Source organism: Nicotiana sylvestris, chromosome 3, assembly GCF_000393655.2.
Source record: "Nicotiana sylvestris chromosome 3, ASM39365v2, whole genome shotgun sequence".
NCBI classification, from domain to species: domain Eukaryota; kingdom Viridiplantae; phylum Streptophyta; class Magnoliopsida; order Solanales; family Solanaceae; genus Nicotiana; species Nicotiana sylvestris.
In genome coordinates, this window is record NC_091059.1 from 82,589,931 (window position 1) to 82,616,437 (window position 26,507).

General features: G+C 42.3%; 2 protein-coding genes across 2 annotated transcripts; both read right to left on the minus strand.

Moving 5' to 3' along the window:
* Window positions 1–23,835: 23,835 nt before the first annotated feature.
* Window positions 23,836–24,567, minus strand: LOC138887588 (uncharacterized). The gene has a single exon (XM_070169353.1). The coding sequence runs from the start codon at window positions 24,565–24,567 to the stop codon at window positions 23,836–23,838; it is 732 nt and encodes a 243-aa protein (XP_070025454.1).
* Window positions 24,568–24,798: 231 nt separating this feature from the next.
* On the minus strand, window positions 24,799–26,010 carry LOC138887589 (uncharacterized mitochondrial protein AtMg00860-like). The gene is made up of 2 exons (XM_070169354.1): window positions 25,825–26,010; window positions 24,799–25,266 (listed from the first exon to the last, which is right to left on the minus strand). The coding sequence occupies exons 1-2, from the start codon at window positions 26,008–26,010 to the stop codon at window positions 24,799–24,801; spliced, it is 654 nt and encodes a 217-aa protein (XP_070025455.1).
* Between the last annotated feature and the right edge of the window lie 497 nt (window positions 26,011–26,507).

Sequence of the window (26,507 nt, forward strand, 5' to 3'; positions counted from 1 at the left end):
TTAACATAATTCATACGAATCCGAATTTATTATCAATTTACAAGAATATCACATAGAGCATGCTTTTGGGTCCTAGACTACCCGGACTTAACATGATAATAGCTACGCACGGACTCTCGTCACCTAGTGCGTACATAGTCCCCGTATATAATAGCAATTAGTTCAATTATCACACCTATGGGGACAATTCCCTCTTACAAGGTTAGAAAAGAGACTCACCTCGCTCAAAAGTCCACTTCCAATATCAAGAACATGCCCAGACCCTCAATTCGGAGCCGAACGATCCCAAACTAGTTAAATGAGGTAGGAACTAGTAAATATAAACTAACAAGATCGAATTCTAGCTATTTATGCAATTTCCCAACTTTTAACACAAGTTTCCTAAAATCTGACCCCGGGCTCACGTGCCCGGATTCCGAAATTTCACGAAGGAAGTTGTTCTTTATAACCTAAGGATAAATAATATATGATTTCTAATTCATTTTATAGCAAATTTCGTGGTCAAATCTAACTTTTATTAAAACCCTAGGTTTTGCTCTAACTCCTTGTTTTTACCCAAATTCTAGTGTTTAATCTACCTAAGACACAAGTGATAAACTAAAAATAAGCTGGATAAACTTACCTCAAGATACTAGGTGGAAGTCTTCTCTCAAAAGCTCCAGAAATCGCCAATGGAGGAGTGAAAAGTGGTAAAAATAACTTAGAACCCGTATTAAATGAAACTCACTGCTTCAGCGGTTTCTGCATCTGCAGTCCCGCTTCTACGAGGAAGAGACCGCATCTGCCAAAATAGCGCAAGCGGGCTGGGACCGCTTTTGCGGCTTGGGAGCCGCTTCTGTGGTTCCTGGACTGGCCTGCCTAGGTCGCATCTGCGATGGGAGGACCGCTTCTGCGGTCTCGCACCTGCGGTCAACCAACCGCAGGTGTGGTTATGACAGAAGCAGATACTTCAGCACTCCTCAAAATATCCAACTTGACTCGAACCTCGTCCGATTGACGGCCAGTGTTCCCGGGCCCTGCCCGAACATACCGACAAGTCTGAAATCACGATACAGACCTACTCGAACCTTCGGAATGCCTGAAACAACGCTAAATCTAAGAGTCATCCCCTAAAACCAAATGAATCAAACTTTAGAACTTCAAGTTCTTAATTTTCCTATAATGAGCCGAAATGTCCTAAAACTACTCGGATTGACACTAAATTTTGCGGACAAGTCTTAAAAGATATATCGGACCTGTACTAGGATCCGGAACCAACACACGAGCCCGATACCCATGGAATCAATCATTAATTAGTTTCTTTAAATCTTTAAAACTTCAGATTAACAATTTCTGAAAAAAATTCATTAGTCACGCTAGGGACCTCGGAATTCGATTCCGGGCATACGCCCAGGTCCCATATTTTCCTACGGACCCTCCGGGACCGTCAAATCACGAATCCAGGTCCGTTGCTCAAAATGTTGACCAAAGTCAAACATAGCCTTTGGAGAAAATCCTAAGGAATCATATGGGCATATTTCACTTTAAACTCTTCCAAATCCCAAACCAACCGTCCCCACAAGTCGTAAATTAACTAAAGCAAGCGTGGGAAGTTTTATTTAAGGGAACGGGGTTTTAAAAGGCAAAACAAACAGTGGGGTTGTTACATTCTCCACCTCTTAAAAAAATATTCGTCCTCGAACGGACATAGAAAAGTACCTGAGCAGCTGAATAAATGTGGATATTTGCTCCGTATGTTCTCCTCGGACTCCCAAGATGCCTCCTTGACCGGTTGGCCCCTCTGTTGGACCCTTACCGCAGAAATTCTCTTGGACCTTAACTGGTGATCCTGTCTATCAATAATGACAACTGGCTCCTCCTCATAACCCAAACTCTCATCTAGTTGAATAGTACTGAAGTTTAACACATGGGAAAAGTCGGCATGATACTTCTAGAGCATCGATATGCGAAAAACGGGATGAAATCCCAATAATCTGGGGTGTAAAGCAAGCTCATAAGCAACCTCCCCAACTCGCCTCAACACCTCAAATGAGCCAATAAACCTTGGGCTCAGCTTTCCTTTCTTCGCGAATCTCATAACGCCCTTCATTGGCGAGACTTCCAAGAGGACCTCCTCGCCAACCATGAATGATACATCACGCGCCTTCTGATCCGCGTAGCTCTTCTGTCTGGATTGAGCTATGTGAAGCCTTACCTGAATCAACTTTACCTTGTCCAAGGCATCTTGTACCAAATCTGTACCGTATAACTTAGCCTCACCATGCTCAAACCACCCAATAGGAGAAAGACAATGTCGACCATATAAAGCCTCGTATGGAGCCATCTCTATGCTGGACTGATAGTTGTTGTTGTATGCAAACTCCGCCAAGGGCAAGAACTAATCCCACTACCCTCCAAAGTCAATCACACATGCCCTGAGCATGTCCTCCAAAATCTGAACTGTCTGTACCGACTGCCTGTCGGTCTGAGGATGGAATGCTGTGCTGAGTTATACACGGGTCCCCAACTCACTCTGAATAGCTCTCCAGAAATGGGAAGTATATTGAGGGCCTCTATATAATATGATGGAAACAGGCACACCGTGCAACCGGACTATCTCCCGAATGTAAATCTGAGCATACCTCTCTGTTGTATAGGTAGTTGCCACTAGAATAAAGTGGGCTGACTTGGTCAACCTGTCAACAATGACCCATACTGAATCAAACTTCCGCAAAGTCCGCAGCAAACCAACTACGAAATCTATGGTGATGTGCTCCCACTTCCACTCTGGTATAGGCATCTGTTGAAATAGGCCACAAGGCCTCTAGTGTTCAAACTTGACCTACTGGCAATTCAAACACCTAGCCACATACTCTACTATGTCTTTCTTCATCCTCCGCCGCCAATAATGCTGCCTCAAGTCGCGATACATTTTCGTAGCTCCCGGGTGAATGGAATATCGCGAACTGCGTGCCTCCTCTAGAATCCTCTCCCTCAGACCATCAACATTAGGAACACATAAATGACCCTGGAGTCGCTAAACATCATCCTCGCCAATAGTAACCTCCTTGGCACCTCCCTGAATCACCGTCTCTCTGAGAACTTCCAAATGTGGATCATCGAACTGCCGGGCCTTGATCTGCCCCAATAATGACGACTAAGCAACAACACACACAAGGACTTGGCTGGGCTCCGAAATATCAAACCTTGCAAGTTTGTTAGCTAAGGACTGAATGTCCAAAGCTAGTGGTCTCTCCTCTGCTGGAATGAATGCCAAGCTACCCATACTCTCTGCCTTTCTGCTTATGGCATCCGCGACCACATTTGCCCTCCTCGGATGATAAATATTGGTGATGTCATAATCCTTTAGTAACTCAAGCCATATGTGTTGCCTCAAATTAAGATCCCTCTGTTTGAACAAAGCTGTAAGCTGCGATGATCCGTATAAACCTCACATGGCACCCCATACAAATAATGGCTCCATATCTTAAGAGCATGAACGATCGCAACCAACTCTATATCGTGCACAAGATAATTCTTCTCATGAAACTTCAGCTGGCGCGAAGCATAGGCAATAACTCGACCCTCCTACATCAATACATATCCCAATCCAACGCGCGAAGCGTCACAATATACCGTATACATCCCTGAACCGACAGGCAACACAAGGCCTGGTGCATTAGTTAAGGATATCTTGAGATTCTGAAAGCTCGCCTCACAATCATCGTACAACTGGAAAGGGGCACCCTTCTAGGTCAATCTAGCTAGAGGTGATGCAATAGATGAGATCCCTGCAAGAATCGTCTGTAGTAACCTGCTAACCCAGGAAACTCCTAATCTCGGTTACCGAAGTAGGACGTGGCCAACTCTGAACTGCCTTAATCTTCTTGGGGTCCACCTTAATACCCTCTCCTGACAGAACATGCCCCAAGAATACCACTGACTCTAGCCAGAACTCACACTTGGAGAACTTAGCATATAGCTTCTGCTCTTGCAAGGTCTGAAGCACTACCCTCAAATGCTGCTCGTGCTCCCCCAAGCTAAGGGAGTATATCAAGATGTCGTCAATGAAGACGACGACAAAAGAATCAATGTAAGGCCTGAATACCCTGTTCATCAAGTCCATGAATGCTGCTAGGGCATTAGTCAAGCCAAAGGATATCACCAGGAACTCATAGTGGCCATATCTAGTTTAGAATGCAGTCTTCGGAACATCCGAGTCCCGAATCTTCAACTGATGATACCCTGACCTTAAGTTAATCTTCGAGAACACCCTAGCACCCTGCAACTAATCAAACAAATCTTCGATACGAGGCAACGGATACTTGTTATTGATGGTGACTTTGTTCAACTGGCGGTAATCAATGCACATCCGCATAGTTCCATCCTTCTTCTTCACAAATAACACTGGTGCACCCCAAGGCGATACACTAGGTCTAACAAACCACTTTGCTAACAACTCCTCAAGCTGCTTTTTCAACTCTTTCAACTCCTTTAGAGCCATACGGTATGGTGGGATAGATACAGGTTTGGTGCCTGGAGACAAATCAATGCAGAAATCAATATCATGATCCGGTGGCATGCTAGGTAGATTAGAAGGAAACACATCGTCGAACTCTCGAACTACTGGAACTGAATCAATTATCGGAGACTCTACGGTGGTGTCTTAAACATAAGCCAAATAAGCAAAACACCCCTTCTCGATCATTTGCCGAGCCTTCAGCAAAGAGATAACCCGAATAGATGTATCAACTGTGGAACCCTTCAACTCCAACCTCGGCAACCCTAGCATCGCTAAAGTAACAGTCTTGGCATGGCAATATAGGACGGCGTGATACGGAGATAACCAATCCATGCTCAGGATGATCTCAAAATCGATCATATCGAGCAACAGGAGGTCTGCTCTAGTTTCGAAACCACAGAGTGTAACCACACAGGACCGGTAGATCCGATCCACAACCACAAAATCACCCACAAGAGTAGACACATGAAAATGATTACTCAAAGGCTCAGGAGAAATAACCAGGAAACGAGCAAACAGAAAAGATACATACGAATAAGTAGACCCTGGATCAAATAATGTCAAAGCATCTCTACCGCCGACGGACATAATACTTGTGATGAAAGCATCTGAGGCCAATGCATCTAGCCTGGCCGGAAGGGCATAGAATCTGGCTAGAGTGCCGGCTGGTTGGCCTCTACCGGACTGAGCAGTAGTTGGCTGACCTCTCCCTGCCTAGCCTCTACCTCTAGGACGGCCCCTACTCGTCTGCCCTCCACCTTTGGGTCGCGGGGCAGCCGATGCTGAAATAATAAGTTGCTTACCCCCTACTACACTGCCTTTCCTCGGAGTCTGGGACAGGTCCTCTTCACGTGACCCAAATCTCCACACTCGTAGCACACTATCGGTACCATATCCTGCTGCCCTGAAGTCTGAGCCTGATGACCCGAATACCCACTGGAAGAACCCTGGATGGCTAGTGGGCGATATGAACTCTCTCGCACGGCACTAAAGTAAGCACTAGAAGAATCCAGATGACCAGAATACCCGCCGAAGGAACCCTAAATAGCTGGTAGGCGGTAAGAACCCTCTAGCATCACACTGAAATAAGGTCTCACTAGAGCACTTCGGGGAGGGGTGGTGGTGCTAAATACGGGGGTCTGCTGGGATGGACCCTCCCGAAGTGACCTTTACCCCTTACTAGGGCACCTCTGAACTCTCCCAAAAACTGGACCCTCTTGTCCTGCTGAATTTGCTCTCTACCCCTCTGGCGATACCCCTCAATCCTGCGAGCAATCTCCACCACTAGCTGATACTTAGTACCCATCTTCACCTCTCGGGCCATGCCAGCTTGAATACTGGGGTGCAACCCCGTAACAAATCTCTGCACTCTCTCTGCATCTGTGGGAAGTATCATGAGTGCATGGCGAGACAACTCAGAGAACCTCGCCTCATAATCGGTCAAAAACATCTGAACCTGCTCAAGATCCTCAAACTAATAACGTAGCTCTTCCCTCTTAGAGGGTGGAATATACCTAACCAAGAATAACTGGGTGAACTGACCCCAGGTGAGGAGAGGAGAACCTGCTGGCCTGCGAAGAACATAGGACTTCCACCACCTACGAGCCTTACCCTCCAACTGAAAAGTAGTGAAGTCCACTCCATGCGAATCCAATATCCTCATGTTGTGCAGTCTGTCCCTGCACCTATCAATGAAATCCTAGGCATCCTCATGACGCTCACCCCCAAATATATGAGGGTGAAGTCTAGTCCATCTATCCAATAACTTCTGGTGGTCACCGTCCGCAACTGGTCTGAGCTGGGACGCCAGTGCAGCAACTGGCTGGGCCCCATCTACGGGTAGTGCACCCGAAGTCTGATACACTACAGCTTCATGTCAAAGAGCCTAAGTAGTAGGGGTATGTGCTCCCCCTCCTGCCTGTGATATAGCTGGATCTGCTGGAAATAATCCAGCCTGAGTCATAGAATCCATGAACCGCAGTATATGGCTCATGACCTCCTGGAATCCAGGTGCTGTCATAAAGTCCACCGGGGTAGGCTCAGCTGCGGGCACCTCGCCTTGCTCCTCAGTGATAGGATCTCCTACGGGATCTGCTGGTGGTACTACTGGGATAACTCTAGGATTCCCTCATCCCCTACCTCGGGCTGGTGCCTTCCCCCGGCCTCTGCCTTGACCTCTAGCAACGGGGGGAGCAGCTCCGCCCGGGTATGGAACATCATCCGTATGTGTCCTTACCATCTGTGAGAGAATAGAAGAGGGAAATTTAGCATAACAACCACTGTACGATAGGAAATGAGTAAAGAGTAGTTTTTCCTAACACCCTATAGCCTCTCGAAGATAAATACAGATGTCTCCGTACCGATCCGCAAGACTCTATTAGGTTTGCCCATGACTTGTGAGACCTACGTGAACCTAGTGCTCTGATACTATGTTGTCACGACCCATTTCCATAATAGGTCATGATGGCGCCCAACACTATTGTCGGGCAAGCCAACACGGAAAAATACTAAATAAACTCTCACTTACTTTTACCCAAAATAGTTACAATGATTCTTTAAGTTGAAATAAAATCAGAAATGATCAGTAAATCCAAAATAATTATACAACCCCAAAAATACAGTCTACTAATGTGTGTCCCAAGACCTGATGTCACAAGCTATGGGCAGCTAGTAGAATATACAAAACAATCACACTATCCTACTGTCCGAAACAGAATAGACAGAAAAAAAAACATAAGAGAGACTCCTTCAGGCTGCTGAACGGCATGGGAAGGGAAGCAGCTCACCGTAGAAGTCTCGAAATCCGCTTAGGGATGTGCACCAGTCTGATAGCTAGATACACCTGCCTTAGATCCTGTACAATTAAGTACTGAAGCGTACTATGAGGACATAAACAATATGTACCCAGTAAGTATCCCGTCTAATCTTGAAGAAGTAGAGACGAGTGGTCGACTTGATACTTACTAGGGTCAAATAATATGAGGAAGAATTTATAATAAGCATGGATATCACAATTAATTAACATTGTATGGCAATGAGTAACGGTTCTTTTCCAGATAATATCATGGGTATCCATTTACGTTTCAAGGCATGCATAAAGTTCAGTCCATAGAAAAATACCAAGTAAAGCATGCGCAAGTAACACTGAGGGATGTACGACCCGATCCAACATAAAAGTAAATTGTGCGCTGCCGAGGGTCGAACGGCTCGAACCATAGATGCATCTATTACCCCGATGACGAATCACATGTGCGACGCGATCAAATATAAATAAACTTATCAACAAGTAGACGATAATGTATATCTGAGGAGTAGTTATTCACATGAATATTCAAATTCTCTTTTAAAAGACCAAGCAGATAAGGTGCCTCTTACTAGCCTCATTTACCTTGATTAACATAATTTATACGAATCCGAATTTATCATCAAATTACAAAAATATCACAAAGGGCATGCTTTTGGGTCTTAGTCTACACGGACTTAACATGATAGTAGCTACGCACGGACTCTCGTCACCTAGTGCGTACGTAGCCCCCACATATAATAGCAATTAATTCAATTATCACACCTACGGGGATAATTCCCTCTTACAAGGTTAGAAAGGAGACTCACCTTGCTGGAAAGTGCACTTCCAATACCAAGAACGAGCCCAAGCCCTCAATTCGGAGCTGAACGATCCCAAACTAGTTAAATGAGGTAGGAACTAGTCAATATAAACTTACAAGATCGAATTCTAGCTATTTAAGCAATTTTCCAACCTTTAACACAAGTTTCCTAAAATCCGACTCTGGGCCCACATGCCCGGATTCTGAAATTTCTTGAAGGAAGTTGTTCTCTATAATCTAAGGATCAATAATATATGATTTCTAATTCATTTCATAACAAATTTCGTGGTTAAATCTAACTTTTATTAAAACTGTAGGTTTTGCTCTAACCCTTTATTTTTACCAAAATTCTAGTGTTTAATCTACCTAAGATACAAGTATTAAACTAAGAATTAGTGGGATAAACTTACCTCAAGATTCTAGGTGAAAGTCTTTTCTCAAAAGCTCCCAAAATTGCCAATGGAGGAGTGAAAAGTGGTAAAAATGACTTAGAACCCGTATTAAATGAAGTTCACTACTTCAGCAGTTTCCGCATCTACGGTCAGGGGACCGCATCTGCGGTCCCGCTTCTGCGAGGAAGACACCGCATCTACGAAAATGGCCCAAGCGGGTTGGGACTGCTTCTGTGGTCTTGAAGCCGCTTCTGCGAAGCCTCTTCTACGGCTTGGGAGCCGCTTTTGCGGTTCCTGGCCTGGCCTGCCCTGGGTCGCATCTGCTATGAGAGGACCGCTTCAACGATCTCGCACCTGCGGTTTTTGACAGAAGCAGATGCTTGAGCACTTCTCAAAATTTCCAACTTCACTCGAGCCTCGTCCGATTGACGCTCGGGGCTCCCGGGCCCCGCCCGAACATACAGACAAGTCTGAAATCACGAGACGGACCTAATCGAACCTTTGGAACACTCGAAACAACGCTAATCTAAGATTCACCCCCTAAAACCAAATGAATAAAACTTATGAAGTTCAAGTTCTTAATTTTCCTCTAACGAGCAGAAACACCCTAAAACTACTTGGATTGGCACCAAATTTTGCGGGCAAGTCTTAACTGATATATCAGACCTATACCGGGCTCCGGAACCAATATACGAGACTGATACCCATGTAATCAATCATTAATTAATTTCTTTAAATCTTTACAACTTCAGATTAACAATTTCTGATAAAAATTCATTACTCGGGCTAGGACCTCAGAATTCGATTCTGGGCATACGCACAGGTCCCATATTTTCCTACGGATCCTCCGGGACTGTCATATCACGAATTCGGGTCCGTTTGCTCGAAATATTGACCAAAGTCATACTTAGCCTTTGGAGAAAATCCTGAGGAATCAAATGGGCATATTTCACTCCAAACTCTTCCAAATCTCGAACCAACCGTCCCCGCAAGTCGTAAATTAGCTAAAACAAGCGCAGAAAGTTTTATTTAAGGTAACGGGATTCTAAAAGGCAAAACGACCAGTCGGGTCGTTACACAATCTACAACCAACATATCAGAATATCAAAGTTGATGTAATCAGGACTTCTAGGCTAAATATAAAGCCCATTTTTTAGGCAGGCAGCAAAATTTGCAATTTGCTACATGGAAGAAACAACATCTATCTACGAGAGGAAGATTAACGCTAATGACACTGCAGGCATTTTGTAAAACTATCCCTGCATGTTTTCTACTTAATATGTGAAAGGAATGTAACTATAAATGTTCCAAAAAAAAGTCTGAGGCTGTACGCAACCAATAATTTTTTGTATAAGATGAACAATGTAAACTATGTTGACGCAATGATGCATTTTATTGACTCCTCGTGTTATTGAAGGAGCATTGGTCCTATTCATCTTTGCACCTTCTTAGCCATTATAAATAAGAAGCTTCATTTAGATATCAAAAAAAAAAGAGGTTACCTAAGCAGGTTTCCTACGTGGCTACAAATGAACTACAAGATACCATTGTATATGAAAGAGAAAAAAACACCATTTTGTCACATCCTTAGTTTTTAACTAAGTACTCGTGCGGCACTTGACAACTCACTCACGATCTTGCACAACTTGCTCACGTTCTTGCTATGCCAAGTCAGCCTTACTACACTCAAGATCGCTAAGAGAATGGAAGAAAGAACACAAGAGAATTGTTAATGGAAGCTTTGTATTAGAGAGAGCTTGAATTGTTTGCTTGATTGATGAATTACAAATGCATGCCCCCTGTTTATACTAATCACCTAGGGGCTAGTATGAATAATTATTCTACAAGTCCTTTCGTATTTACAAAAAAAGTCCCTTCTCTAGAATATTCTACATAGCTAGAATCTTCTAAGAACTTTAATTTCCTACCTATTCTATAGGGTTCTAGGGTCTTCCTAAAGAAGCCTCTATATTTCTCTAGAACCTTCCTACAAGTGCATAAATATCTAGAACATTTCCAGGGAAATTCTCTATAGTTCTAGAATATTCCACCAAGATCTAGTCCATAACTTATATAACCATTCCATTTGGCAAAAATATATACTAAGTGGCACCTACGTGAAATGATGATGTGGCAGGTCATGACAGTCTCCCTCGCCCAATTTTGTGCCGCCCTCGACACAAAGCATCACCACGTATGCGCGCACCTCGCCTTGGCGTCGCTGGAGATCTTTGTCCATTATCCATGATACCCTAGGAAGCAGTTCTCCTTCCCATTTCACAAGGTACTGGCTACCTTTCTTCTTACGCCGTTTGTACTTTGGGCAGCTAGCAATGATGACCTCCATCCTCCACCCATCGGATGCCCCTCCTTGCTCTTGGCCTGAATCTTCCCATGACTCAACCAAGTCTAACATCTTCTCAAGCATCGAGTCTATGCTTCCACTCCCTATTTGGCTGCCCTCCGTGGTCTAGCCTTACTGGAAAACTTGAACCCTCTACTTGGTGCATTGTCTGATTCTGATAACATGCCATCATTTTATAAATCGACATCCTCTTCAACTATGTCCATTCAACTTTTCTTGCTGCCACCATGCTCCATTTTCATGGTGCCAAGATAGGCTTTGGAATCCCATACTTTCGGCTTAGATTCCAAGCGCATCCCTTAAATATAGGCGGTTCCACCTGTGTCATCCTTATGTACTTGAGCAAAGTTCCCTATCATTGCTGCAAGCTTCCCCAACTCTGAGCATTCACTTGCCCGATGTGATCCTTCACAGAAGTAACACCCTTATTTAGGCACGTACTCTTTACCACTTTTCGGCCCCTTGCCGTTTCTCTTGGACCCTTGTCCGTTATGGGATGGCCCCTTGCCATTACCCTTGTATACCTCGGCTATGCATTTCCCGTTATCCTCATTATGATCTCCCTCATCCCTCTCGACGTTGCCTTCTTTGGACTTAGCAAGCTCCATCTTGAAGTCAATAAGTGACTAGGATACTCTGATGGCCCCGTTCAAGTTGGCTATTTGATGTCTTCTTAACTTATGCTTTGCCCAATTTTTCAACCCATCCATGAAGTAGAAGAGGAAATCTTTCTCGGATAATGACGAGATTTGCAGCATTAAGGTAGTGAACTCGCGTACATACTCCCGAATTGTGGACTCTATCAGAGCTTCCTTAGCCTCCGCCAGTCTGCCACCTTGCGTCCAGCCTGTGCACCACCATACTACTTTTGCTTAAAGACCTTCGCGTTGATCCCTTCTGCAAGTACCAAGCCCTTGGTAATTCTAGTCATGGATCCTACAAAATTTCCTTCTACCAATCGCTTTTATTCTTTCTAACATTCCTTAGTCATAACCTTTGCTCTGATACCACGTTGTCACGTCCTTAGTTGTTAACTAAGTACATGTGCGGCACTTGACAATTCGCTCACGATCTTGCACAAATTGCTCACGTTCTTGCTATGTCAAGTCAGCCTTACTACACTCAAGATCGCTAAGAGAATGGAAGAAAGAACACAAGAGAATTGTTAAAGGAAGCTTTGTATTAGAGAGAACTTGAATTCTTTGCTTCATTGATGAATTGCAAATGAATGTCCCCTATTTATACTAATCACTTAGGGGCTAGTATGTAAATAATAATTATTCTACAAGTCCTTTCGTATTTACAAAAAAAGTCCCTTCTCTAGAATATTCTACATAGCTAGAATCTTCTAAGAACTTTAATTTCCTACCAATTCTATAGGGTTCTAGGGTCTTCCTAAGGAAACCTCTATATTTCTCTAGAACCTTCCTACAAGTTCATAAATATCTAAAACATTTCCAAGGAAATTCTCTATAGTTCTAGATTATTCCACCAAAATCTAGTCCCTAACTTATGTAACCATTCCATATGGTAAAAATATATACCAAGTGGCACCTACGTGGTATGATGATGTGGCGGGTCATGACAATTTGCTATATGCGGTTGCGCTTAAAGAACCTTGAAAAAGCAAACATTAACTTCTTTGCATGCTTAAACTATAGTTGCCACATGTTATTCCATGGTGTAATGATTCATGAACATAAGATATGTGGAATGTTGCTAAAACATTAATTACATAGTACAAGAGAAATACAGAAGAAAAAATAGGCAAGAAAAGATAACACGTGATAGTCCATGGAAAAGTACATACACTTGATCTTGCCAAATTCTCAAATCTTGCCACATCTCTCCATTAATGCATGAGTCACAAGTGTATTAAGGCAATATTTTGCCACGTTTTATCTTTATCCAAAATGTTTTGGGTAATTGTTAATTACCCGCATAATTAAAAATTATCTCAGCATACTTAAAATACTACTCAGTTTTAATACACTTTATATAATTTATTATCATAGTCACGTGGTACCATATAAAATAAATACATACATTATTATTTTATTAAAACATCCATGTATATATATTTTCTGAACTTCTAATTTTCCTAATCTAATACAAAGAGTACAAATTTAAGTATGCTTAATTTTTAAAATAGTAAAAAGATAACATTCTTTTCTAGTGAGAAAATAATTTATATCTTTACAATAAAGAAAATCTCATAAACTTTTCACATATTATGTGTATAATTTAAGACATAATCGAAAGTAGTAAAATTAATAACTATATAAAATTATATTATATATTTATTTTTTTACAAACTATTTTACAAAAATATTCGACTTAGAATACCATATCAAAATGTATCTAACGATATCAAGGTTGTCAAACTTACGGCGTGTAACATCCTTCCCCCCTTTAGAACATTCGTCCTCGAATGTTAACTCTTAGGGATTTACAAAATTTTCAATAGGGTCTCCTCTGTAAATTAAACTTAAAACACAAACGATATCTGAAGTCGCGACTATTCACAACCTTCCGTACTTGAGTATGTCGTATCTTCTTCACCATTACCTTATGTGCTTTTCAATCTCGTATCGTATCTTTTGTTTCTTTCATAACCTCCATTTCACATTACGCCTTGAAGCTTTACTGTGATACATGCACCTCAAGTGCATACAAAATTTGACGAAAACTTCATACTGACTTCTTACGCTATATGGCACGGTCTAGAAACAAAAGAAAGGTAACATTTTCTAAATGCCTTATAGCCTCTCAATTATAAATGTGGCGCACAACATACCCATAAGTGAGACTCTACTAGGCACGTGTTTGTAGACTCCATAGGACACGGCCCACTCTGATACAACTTTGTCATGCCCCCACCTTAAGAGGTGTGGCTGGCACCCAGTGCCGCACTGGCTCGAGCGAACCACTCTGAAACTCATTCACTCCTTTTTTAACTATCATAGGTCAGCATGGCCACAACTCGTAATGTACAATTGTAAGTGGACAATATTGTATCTCTGAACCATTTTTTTCTTAAAATATGAATACATATGGGTCGTCAAGGCCTCTTATATATTATACAAAATGAACCTCTGTCTACAAAGCCTCTAAGATTATTTGACATCAAATGGGACAGGGTACCGACCTACCTATAAGTCTGTAGCGAAACTCTGACACGATAACTCATAGACTCGATTGCACTCAGAATGAGGTGGAGTCTTACTGATCATTCGCTGAATGTCAATCTCGTCTACTTTGAGGGATCGTCAAACTGATTGTCTATACCTGCGGGTATGAGTGCAGTGTCCCGAGGCAAAAGGGACGTCGGTACGAATAATGTACCGAGTATGTAAGGTACATAAATAAGTACATAAAAGACATGGAAGAAATATACAGTAAATGACGCAACATGTAAGTCTGGATAACTCTGTATATCATTTAATACTTTAGTGTCGTGCATATGCGTATGAATGTCATGTCGTGCATAGGCACATGTGTCATAACATCATCACGCCTCTGAGGGCATCCCATCATATCTTCTCGGCCACTGTGGACAAATCATCAACATATACTAGCTGATCAGGTGGTGGTGCGTATATAATGCCATAATCTTTCCCATATCCCATATACATATATATACGCGTATATAACGCCATAACATCATCATGCCTTTGAGGGCATCCCATCATATCATCTCGGCCACTATGGGCAAGTCATCAACATATACAAGCTGATCGGGTGGTGATGCGTTTATAACGCCGTAACCTTTTCCCGTAATGTATATACGCGTTTATAATGCCGTCTGAGTCATGGGTAAATGCACATGTATAAATGAATGAAATGCATGAAAATATGTAATAATCTTAATATTCCTTTCAGATAAACTTTATCAACTGCATATTATTCGGAGACCCATGAACAAAAGGTATAATAATATGACACATGGAAATTCAAGAACATATGCACCTCTAACATTTCTACGAATAGAGTCATTTATGGAAGTTGTACATTTTCTCGTTCGTCTGTGTCGTATAGATCATGCCCAAGAAAAGAAGGGATAACCTTAACATACCTAGAGTAGGAAAAAATCAATACGGAGATTTCATTCTTCCTGCTTTTGCTTGAACATTTGATGAACCAACTCTTAGGATCAATTAAAATGAACAAAAATTTCCCACCTTCTTCTTGAGAAGGTAATGAAATACGTCCAAAAAAAGATCAGCAAGAGAGGCATATTCAACATGTCATAAGGTTTTGTGATCAAATAACCCATCAACTCGACATTGCCGACCTTTATGAAACACTGGCTGAGGGAAGATATCAGCTCAGAATATACCTTGCCTAAACCGCGTCTCAACTATTTTTGTTTCCTTTACTCATGATAAATGCATCATAGGGTGGTGGCTTCCAAAAATTTAGTAGTGAGTAGTAGTAACCAAACATCAATTAGGAGGAAAATTTGCAAATAAAAAAAAATGAAAAAGGTTTCAGGGACATGAAGGGGGGAAATGATAGAGAAAATATTATTTTTGGTCAAACATGGTTGGGGCTTATTTTGCATAATGCAAACTTTCGATGTCCAAATGAAATACTTCATCTGACCATTTAACATGACATTACTACTTTTTGACAAAGCTCCATATTTCCTATGAATAGGGGTTGAACTGTGGAAGTACTCAATCTACAGCCAACATATCAGAATATCAAAGTTGATGAATTTGGGACTTCTAGGCAAAATATAAAGCCCATTATTTTAGGCAGGCAGCAAAATTTGCAATTTTCTACATGGAAGAAACAATATCTATCTACGAGAGGAAGATTAACGCTAAGGACACTGCAGGCCTTTTGTAAAACTATCCCTGCATGTTTTCTACTGAATATGTGAAAGGAATATAACTGTAAATGTTCCAAAAAAAAGTCTGAGGATGTACACAACCAAAAATATTTGGTATAAGATGAACAATGTAAACTATGTTGACACATTGATGCATTTTATTGACTCCTCGTGTTATTGAATGAGCATTGGTCCTTTTCATCTTTGCACCTTCTTGGCCATTATAAATAAGAAGCTTCATTTACATATAAAAAAAGAGGTTACCTAAGCATGTTTCCTATGTGACTACAAATGAACTACAAGATACCATTGTATATGAAAGAGAAAAGGCACCCTTTTGTGATGACCCGCCATGTCATCATGCCACATAGACGCCATTTGATATATATTAATGCCATGTGGAAGCTTACATAAGAAGGAGGCTAGCATTTGTGAGAAGATTCTAGAGAGGTATGGACATTTCCTTAGGAAAAACCTAGATCCTTATGGATTTGCTAGGAAAGTCCTTGGAATCTTCTAGGCTTGTAGAGAATTCTAGAAAAAGCCCTTATCTTGTAAATATCAAGGACTTGTGTAATAATTAATATTTACACACTAGCCCCTAGGAGACTAGTATATAAAGGGGGTCATTCATTTGTAATTCATCAAGCAAACAATTCAAGTTCTCTCTAATACAAAGCTTCCTTGAACAATTCTCTTGTGTTCTTTCTACCATTCTCTTAGCGATCTTAAAGGTAGTAAGGCTGACTTGGCATAGCAAGAACGTGAGCAATTTGTGCAAGATCGTGAGCGAGTTGTCAAGTGCCGCACGTGTACTTAGTTAACAACTAAGGACGTGACAACATGGTATCAGAGCGAAGGTTTCAACTAAGGGAATGGTGAATGGCGGAGAAATTAACGTTGCCAACACCCAAGCCAACGTCATCCAGGATTCTGCTGGCAAGAGCGGCCGTAGGAAAAAGAGGAATGCCACCAACAAGAGCTAGGAGGTGCCACCTGAGGTTGTGTCAAACGAAGGGCTTACATACCAAGAACCATCTGCCACTGAGGCGAGCGAGGATGAAGTGGAGGTCCTTCAAGAGGACGTCTCGCTCGGTAAAGAGTGGGTGATGAAAATGAACGCGGGGATGAATGCCGTGGAGATATTTGGCCAACGCTTGGGGAAGGTGGAAGGCACCCTTAATATTCTTGAGGGCACACTCTTAAAGAGATTGAGAGTATCCGAAATGACTTGGAGGGACGTACATAGACTGAGATGGAACTAAGGCAAACCATCACTGCCTTAGAGTGCAGACTCATGGAGGATTTGAGTACTATCGATGCTATGAAGGCAAAGATAGAGTCACTCGAGGATCATGTCAATGCTGGCATGACCGAGGTAGCCAGCAATGCTGTGGTGACGAGGGAGGCCAATATCGAGGCTCCTAAACCCCCGGTGTTCAAAGGTGTTCGTGATGCACAAGAAGTGGAAAACTTCCTTTGCACTTAGAGAACTACTTCAGGCACGTCAAAGTGAGGGACGACGAGGCCAAGATCAATACTATGGTATTGTACCTCTCAGAGACTGCCATGTTATGGTGGATAAGGAAGATGGCCAACGTGGATAAAGTTGTAGGTACTATTAGCACATGGGATCAGTTCAAAGCAGAGTTGAAGTGACAGTTCTTTCCAAACAATGTCTTGTATGAGGCAAAGCGCAAGCTTAGGGAATTGAAGCAAACAGGGAGCATACGTAACTATGTCAAGGAGTTCACTACCCTTATGCTTCAAATGCCCAACCTGACCAATGATGACTTGTTGTTCCACTTCATGGACGGGTTGCAAAATTGGGCTAAGCAGGAGTTGCAACGCCGACAAGTCACTGATATAGACCAAGCCATAGTGGAGGCCGAATCATTGATGGACTTCAGGCATGACAAGCACGACAAAGGTAATGGAAAGGAGTCAAAGGTTAACAATGTCAAAGTTGGGGGAGACCGTGGCAAAGGCAAGGAGATACAACAACAATACTCCAAGACTCAAGATTTCAAAAAGTCGAGTGGCCGTCAGGGCTACGCCGAGAAGAAGGCACAGGTCGAGAAGAAGGGATGTTATATATGCGGAGGACCACATGGCTTCAAGAATTGTCCTGACCTCAAGAGCCTCAGTGCCATGGTACGTGAGCGGAAGGAGCAGCCACAAGGAGAGAGTCCGGGAACCGCACAGTTGGGTATGATCGGATTATGTGGTTCTGTCACGAAGCAAGCTATCCCACCTACCGAGAATGGCAATTAGTACATGGATCTCACCATCAACAACAAGACCTCTCGTGCAATGGTGGACACTGGAGCAACTCATAATTTCGTGACTGAGGCTGCCGCAAAGAGACTGGAATTGGAGCTTGCTCCAACCAACTCTCGCGTCAAGACCGTGAATGCCGAGATACAGAATGCTCGTGGGGTAGCTAATGGAGTTGGTGTCCAATTGGGAACTTGGAAAGGTATGACAAACTTTACCGTAACCGCTATGGATATCTTTGACATCATACTGGGGCAAGAGTTCTTTAGACATTGTCATACTTTAATCGACCCCTACCTCCAACGTCTCTTGGTTATGGAGCGAGAAGGAGCTTGCATGGTACCTACAATGACTATGCCACACGGACAGATCCAAGCACAACTCTCAACTATGCAGGTTGTCAAGGGGATCAAGAAGGGGGAGCCCACATTCGTGGCAACCATTGCAAGTCTAGAGGAAGACACGAATTTTCAAGAGACAGTGCCGCCTTGCATAGAGAAGTTGCTTGAGGAGAACAAAGATGTCATGCCCGAGGAGTTGCCTAAGCACTTGCCTCCTAGGCGAGAGGTGGATCACAAGATTGAGTTGGAGCCAGGGGCTAAACCACCCGCATTTTCCCCATATCGTATGGCACCGCCCGAGCTGGAGGAGCTCAAGAAACAATTGAAAGAGTTGTTGGATGCTGGTCACATTCGCCCATCAAAGGCACCTTTCAGCGCACCAGTATTGTTCCAGAAGAAGAAGGATGGATCGCTGCGTTTGTGCATAGACTACCGAGCACTTAATAAGGTCACCGTGAAGAATAAGTACCCAATCCCGCTCATTGCTGACTTGTTCGATAGACTTGGGCAAGCCAAGTACTTTACCAAGGTGGATCTTCAAAAGGGCTACTACCAGGTTCGCATTGCAGAAGGAGATGAGCCAAAGACAGCATGTGTGATGAGATATGGATCCTTTGAGTGGTTGGTGATGCCCTTCGGCTTAACCAATGCACCGGCCACATTTTGCACCCTTATGAACAAGATCTTCCATCCCTACCTTGATCAGTTCGTGGTTGTCTACCTAGACGACATAGTCATCTACAGTAACACCTTGGAGGAGCACATGGAGCACTTAAGGAAGGTTTTGCAAGTCTTGCGAGAGAACGAACTATACATCAAGAAGGAGAAATGTGAGTTTGCGCAATCAAAGGTGCACTTCTTGGGCCATGTCATTAGCAATGGCGAGCTACGCATGGACGATGCTAAGGTACGTGTTATCCAGGAGTGGGAGGCACCCATAAAGGTAACTGAGTTGAGATCCTTCCTTGGCCTTGTTAACTACTATTACCGGTTCATCAGTGGATACTCAGCAAAGGCCGTACCATTGACTGAGTTGCTAAAGAAGAACAAGCCATGGGTTTGGATAGAGCATTGTCAAAAGGCGTTTGAAGGCCTTAAGACAGCTGTAACTGAGGAGCCAGTCTTGGCGTTACCTGACTTTGCCAAGACTTTTGAGGTGCACACAGATGCCTCAGACTTTTCCATTGGAGGTGTCTTGATGCAGGATAAGCATCCCATAGCATTTTGAGAGCCGCAAGTTAAATGAGACGGAGCGGCGTTACACGGTACAAGAGAAGGAAATGACTGCCATTGTGCATTGCCTTCGTACATGGAGACATTATCTGCTCGGGTTGAGGTTCGTGGTCAAGACTGATAATGTGGCTACTAGCTACTTTCAAACACAGAAGAAGCTCACACCAAAGCAGGCTAGGTGGCATTATTTCTTAGCCGAGTTTGATTATGCGCTGGAGTATAAGCCAGGAAAAGGTAATGTTGTAGACGATGCCTTAAGCCGGAAAGCCGAGCTTGCTGCAATCACTTCAACGAGATGGGACATTCGGGAGGCTATAAAATAAGGCATGCATCATGATCCAGCAGCCAGACAGCTTATCGAGTTAGCTAACAAAGGAAAGACGAGACGGTTTTGGATAGAAGACGGCCTACTACTTACCACAGGTCGGCGGGTCTACGTTCCTAAGTTTGGAGACATTAGACGATGGATCATAAGGGAGAGTCATGACACAATGTGGGCTTGTTATCCAGGTCAACGTCGCAATAGGGCCTTGGTTGAGTCAGTCTACTATTGGCCACGCATGCGAGATGACATAGAGTGCTATGTGCAGACTTGTCTTGTCTGTCAACCGGACAAGATTGAACAAAAACAACCCGGAGGACTTTTGGAGCCACTACCAGTTGCAGAGCGTCCATGGGAGAGCGTGACTATAGACTTTATCCCTTGCCTACCGAAGTCTGATAGTTATGGTACTATTATGGTGGTCGTGGATAGATTTTCCAAATATGCCACCTTCATGCCCGCCTCACCGGGTTGCACAGCTAAGGAAGCTGCCAAGCTATTCTTTAAGAACGTGGTAAAGTATTGGTACTTACCAAGGCATATCATTAGTGTTCTAGACCCCCGATTCATTGGGAACTTTTGGAGAGAGTTGTTCGACATACTTGGCACGGAACTGCACTTTTATACTAGTTTCCACCCACAGACGGATGGACAAGCGGAACGAGTCAATGCCTTACTAGAATGCTACTTGAGGCATTATGTAAGCGCGCATCAGAAAGATTGGGCAAAGCTCCTAGACATCGCCCAATTCTCTTATAACTTGCAGCGGAGTGAGTCCACTAGGTGGACACCATTTGAGCTAGCAATAGGCCAACAACCACAAACTCCACATTCATTACCAGCTGCATTCAAGGGAAAGAGTTTGGGAGCTTATCATATGGCTAAAGGATGGGAGGAGCAGCTCGACACTGCTAAGTCCTACTTGGATAAGGCAGCTAAGAAGATGAAGAAGTTTGCGGACCGTAAGTGGCGTCCCACATACTATGGAGTTAGGGACATGGTCATGGTGAAGTTTAACCCAAGACAGTTCAAGGCACTACGGGGCATGCATCAGAATTTGATTCGCAAGTATGAGGGGCCATTTAAGATCGTCTCCAAGGTTGGCAAGATCTCATACAAGCTTGACATGCCATCGTATCTTAAGATCTACCCTGTCTTCCATGCCAGCATGCTTAAACCATATCATGAAGATAAGGATGATCCAAGTAGGGGCCAATCAAGTCGGGCGCCAATGACTATCACCGCCTCGCATGATCGGGAGATTGAGGCTATCATAGATTACCAGGCCAGGCGAAAACAAGGGCAAAAAGCCACCGCTATGTTCCTCGTCCATTGGAAAGGGCAATCACCGGAGGAGGCCACGTGGGAACGATATGAAGACTTGTGGCAATTCAAAGATAAGATCCGAGAGTTTATGCAGCAGCATTGCGCCGCGGTCGTCACAATATTGGGTTGGGGAGAGTGTGATGACCCGCCATGTCATCATGCCACATAGGCACCATTTGGCATATATTAATGCCATGTGGAAGCTTACATAATAATAAAGCTAGCATTTGTGAGAAGATTCTAGAGAGGTATGGACATTACCTTAGGAAAAACCTAGATCCTTATGGATTTGCTAGGAAAGTCCTTGGAATCTTCTAGGCTTGTAGTGAATTCTAGAAAAAGCTCTTATCTTGTAAATATCAAGGACTTGTGTAATAATTAATATTTACACACTAGCCCCTAGGAGACTAGTATATAAAGGGGGTCATTCATTCGTAATTCATCAAACAAACAATTCAAGTTCTCTCTAATACAAAGCTTCCTTGAACAATTCTCTTGTGTTCTTTCTACCATTCTCTTAGCGATCTTAAAGGTAGTAAGGCTGACTTGCTATAGTAAGAACGTGAACAATTTGTACAAGATCGTGAGCGAGTTGTCAAGTGCCACACGTGTATTTAGTTAACAACTAAGGACGTGACACTTTGCTATATAAGATCTAGTCTCCAGCTTCTGTTGCAGTTGCGCTCAAAGAACCTTGAAAAAGCAAACGTTAACTTCTTTGCATGCTTAAACTATAGTTGCCACATGTTACTCCATGGTGTAATGATTCATGGAACATAAGATATGTGGAATGTTGCTAAATCATATATTACATAGTGCAAGGAAAAGACAGAAGAAAATATGGGCAACAAAAGATAACACGTGATAGTCTTTATCCAAAAAAGCTTGCCACGTTTTGTCTTTATTCAAAATGTTGTGGGTAGTTGTTAATTAACCGCATAATTAAGAATTATCTCAACATACGTAAAATACTACTCAATTTTAATATATTTTATATAATTTATTATTATAGTCATGTGGTACCATATAAAATAAATACATACACTATTATTCTATTAAAACATCCATATAAATATATATATATTTTCTCAACTTCTAATTTTCTTAATCTCATATAAAGAGTACAAACTTTCGTATGCTTAATTCTTAAAATAGTAAAAAGATAACATTCTTTTCTAGTGAGAAAATAGTTTATATCTTTACAATAAAGAAAATCTCATAAACTTTTCTCATATTATGTATATAATTTAAAACATAATCGAAAATAGTAATATTAATAACTATATAAAACGGTACTATATATATATATATTTAAAAAACTATTTTACAAAAAATGTTCCACTCAAAATACCATATCAAAATGTATCTAACTGTATCAAGGTTGTCAAACTTACGGGGTGTAACACCTTCGTCATCCCAATCGGAGAATATTTGTACCGCAGAAGGGTTAAACGTAATACCTTTTGATCGCGTCTGCATTGACAACTATTTTAGGGTCATTTCCTTCAATGTCTCCCAAGTACAATGCCCCTTTTGGCAACAATTTTCTTATAATATACGAACCCTTCCAGTTTACAGCGAACTTCCTTTTGCTTCTTTGTGATGCGGGAGAATATGCCTCAAAACTAGTTGCCCCACTTCAAAGTTCCTAGGCCGCACTTTCTTGTTGTAGGCACGGGCCATTCTTTGTTGATACAACTGTCTGTAGCAAACTGCGGCCATCTGCTTTTCATCAATCAGGGTTAACTGTTCTAAACGGGTCTTGACCCATTCATTGTCCTCAATCTCAACTTCAACGATGATTCATAGGGACGAAATTTCAACTTCTGCGAGTATTACGACTTCTGTGCCATAAACCAATAGATAGGGTGTTTTCCCAACTGATGTGCGCACGGTTGTGCGATATCCCAACAATGCAAAAGGCAACTTTTCATGCCATTGTCTAGAACTTTGGATCATTTTCCTAAGGATCTTCTTGATATTTTTGTTTGCTGCTTCAACAACACCATTAGCTTTGGGCCGATAAGGGGTAGAATTCCGATGCATGATTTTAAATTGTTCGCATACCTCCCTCATCAAATGACTGTTCAAATTTGCAGCATTGTCCGTAATGATAGTTTTAGGAATACCAAAATGACAGATAATGTTGGAATGCACGAAGTCCACCACTTCTTTCTTGGTGACGGCTTTGAGAGTGACCGCTTCAACCCACTTTGTGAAATAGTCAATGGAAACTAAGATGAATTTGTGCCCATTTGAAGCTTTCCGCTCGATTGGCCCAATGACATCCATACCCCAAGAAATGAACGGCCATGGTGCCAACATAGCTGAAGGCAGTACATGAATCAAATCACCGTGTACATGACACTGATGACACTTTCGGACAAAACCGAAACAATCCTTTTCCATGGTCATCCAGTAATAACCTACCCGAAGGATTATATTTGCATGGACGTATCCCTTTATATGGGGTCCATACACTCCTGCGTGCACTTCATTCATGATTCTTTCGGCCTCTTGGGCATCCACGCATCTTAAAAGGTTCAGATCTGGAGTCCTTTTATACAAGACTTCTTCACTAAAAAAGAACTATTGGCAAGCCTTCTAATGGTTCTCTTTTGGTCTCCACTCTCTTGTTAAGGATATTCATTTATTTTCAAGAATCTTTTGATATCTTGATACCAGAGTTGAACATCTGGTTCTATCTCAACTACATTGCAATAACCATGTCTTTCTCGAATTTGGATTTCCAGTGGGTCAATGTGGACATTGCCTGGATATGGAAGCATCGAGGCCAAAGTAGCTAGTGCATCAGCTAACTCATTGTGAAACCAAGGAATGTATCTGAACTCGACGGATTTGAACCATTTGCTAAGATCTTCCATATATTTCCTGTATGGGATAAGCTTGATATCTCGAGTTTTCAATTTGCCTTTAGCTTGTCGAATAATCAAGTCAGAATCTCCCATGATTAACAATTCTTCCACATCCTGATCTATTGCCATGTTCATGCCCATAATGTAGGATTCATACTCGACAGTGTTGTTCGTACAGAAAAACCGAAGCCGTGTTGTGGCCAGATAGTGCCGACCAGTGGGAGAAATCAAAATTGCCCCAATCCCGAAACCTTTTGCATTCACAACTCTGTCGAAGAACATTTTCCAAGCATTGGTGTCTTCTGGAATCATCTCAACTGAACTTACTTCCTCGTCTGGAAAGTAAGTACTCAAAGGCTGATATTCATCATCAACAGGATTTTCAGTTGGGTGATCCGCCAAGGCTTGAGCTTTCATTGCCGTGCGTGTGACATAGACTATGTCAAACTCAGTGAGCAAAATTTGCCATTTTGCTAACCTTCCTGTGGGCATCGGTTTTTGGAATATGTACTTCAAAGGATCCAATCTGGTTATGAGATAGGTTGTATAAGCCAACAAGTAATGCCTTAGCTTCTGAGCGACCCAAGTTAGGGTGCAACAAGTTCTTTCCAACAAAGTGTACTTGGCTTCATAACTAGTGACCTTCTTGCTCAAATAGTACATGGCTTGTTCTTTCTTCCCGGTCACATCATGTTTCCCGAGAACACATCCAAAAGAATTCTCCTACAGTGTCAAGTACAAAAACAAAGGCCTTCTAGGCTCGGGTTGGACCAACACTGGCGGTTTCGTTAGATATTCTTTGATTTTGTCGAAATCTTCTTGACATTCATCTGTCCATCTAATCGCCGCATCTTTCTTCAACAACTTAAATATGGGCTCACACATGGAAGTCAACTGAGCAATGAACCTGCTAATGTAATTCAACCTTCCCAGCAGACTCAAAACTTCTTTCTTGGTTCTCGTAGGTGGAAAATCCCGAATAGACTTTATATTTGTTGGATCTATATCGATGCCTCTCCTACTGACTATAAACCCCAAAGGTTTCCCAGATAGAACACCGAATGCACATTTAGTTGGATTTAATTTCAGGTCATACTTACACAAACACTCAAAGAACTTTCTCAGATCCCGCACATTGTCGTCCTGCGTTCTTGATTTAATGATCACTTTATCCACATACACCTCAACTTCCTAGTGCATCATGTCATAAAAGATGGCGGTCATAGCTCTCATGTAAGTTGCCCCGGTGTTCTTTAAACTGAATGGCATGACCCTATAGTAGTAAGTACCCCCAAGGTGTGGTGAAAGCCGTCTTTTTTGTGTCTTCTTCATCCATCAGAACCTAATGATACCCAGTATAACAATCCACGAAAGATTGTATCTCATGTTTGGCACAGTTGTCAACAAATATGTGGATGTTTGGTAAGGGAAAGTTGTCCTTGGGGCTTGCTTTGTTCAAATCCCTATAATCAACACAAACTCGGGTTTTCTCATCTTTCTTTGGTACTGGGACCACATTAGCCAACCATGTGGTGTATCGGACCACTCGAATCACACCCGTTTTCAATTGTTTGTGACTTCTTCTATAATCTTGTCACTGATATCCATTTTAAACTTTCTCTGTTTTTGTTGGACGGGGGGATAACCGGGTTAAGTTGGCAATTTGTGCACCACTAAATCAACACTCAGTCTTGGCATATCATCATAGGACTAGGCAAACACGTCTTTGAATTGGAACAAAAGTTAGACCAATGCATCCCTAGTTCTTTCATCCGCGTGAATACTTATCATGGTTTCCTGAACCTCTTCCGAACTACCCAAATTAACCGGCTCAATTTCATTTAAGTTTGGCTTAGGCTTATTCTCAAATTGTTCCAGTTCTCGGTTTATTTCCCTAAAAGCCTCATCTTCATTATATTCTTGTTCTTGATTCATTATTTCATAGTGAGACAACGTGTTAGGATTTGGGCATGACGTCTGCAAGCATGTCATGTTATTTAAGTCCGCAATCTTAGAACTGAAAAGAGAGATAAGAAAAATAACAAAAATTGGAAAAAATAAAGAGAGAGATTCATAGACGATGAAATATTGATTTCATTTCATTAAATTTGAAGATAGAAGTAGTTACATCAGAATTTAAAAGAAAACAAAGTAAAAACATTCGAGTTACACCCTGAAATAACTCGGAATGCAGAAAAGATGGCAAGACTGAACTACCGGGATTCCCGCCTGACTGGGAACATAGTAGCCTTCCAATTTAGAAGTTTGGCATTTGGCCCCAAATACTGCACCTCGCATATACAATCACATAATGGACATGCGACCCGCAGAATGGACCGCAAAAATGGTCCCAAAAACCTGAACAAACTGTCCGAGTATGCGGCAAGAATGCGGTCCGCATACCTGTTCTACGGTCGCATAATGTACCGCAG

Excerpts from the sequence above, each read along its gene's own strand:
- LOC138887588 (XM_070169353.1), bottom strand. The coding sequence starts at position 24,567 with ATGCCCACAGGAAGGTTAGCAAAATGGCAAATTTTGCTCACTGAGTTT.
- LOC138887589 (XM_070169354.1), bottom strand. The coding sequence starts at position 26,010 with ATGAATCAAGAACAAGAATATAATGAAGATGAGGCTTTTAGGGAAATA. Across the intron at positions 25,267-25,824 it reads AAAGAACTAGGGATGCATTG|GAAGTTGAGGTGTATGTGGA; the intron begins GTCTAACTTTTG and ends ATGATGCACTAG.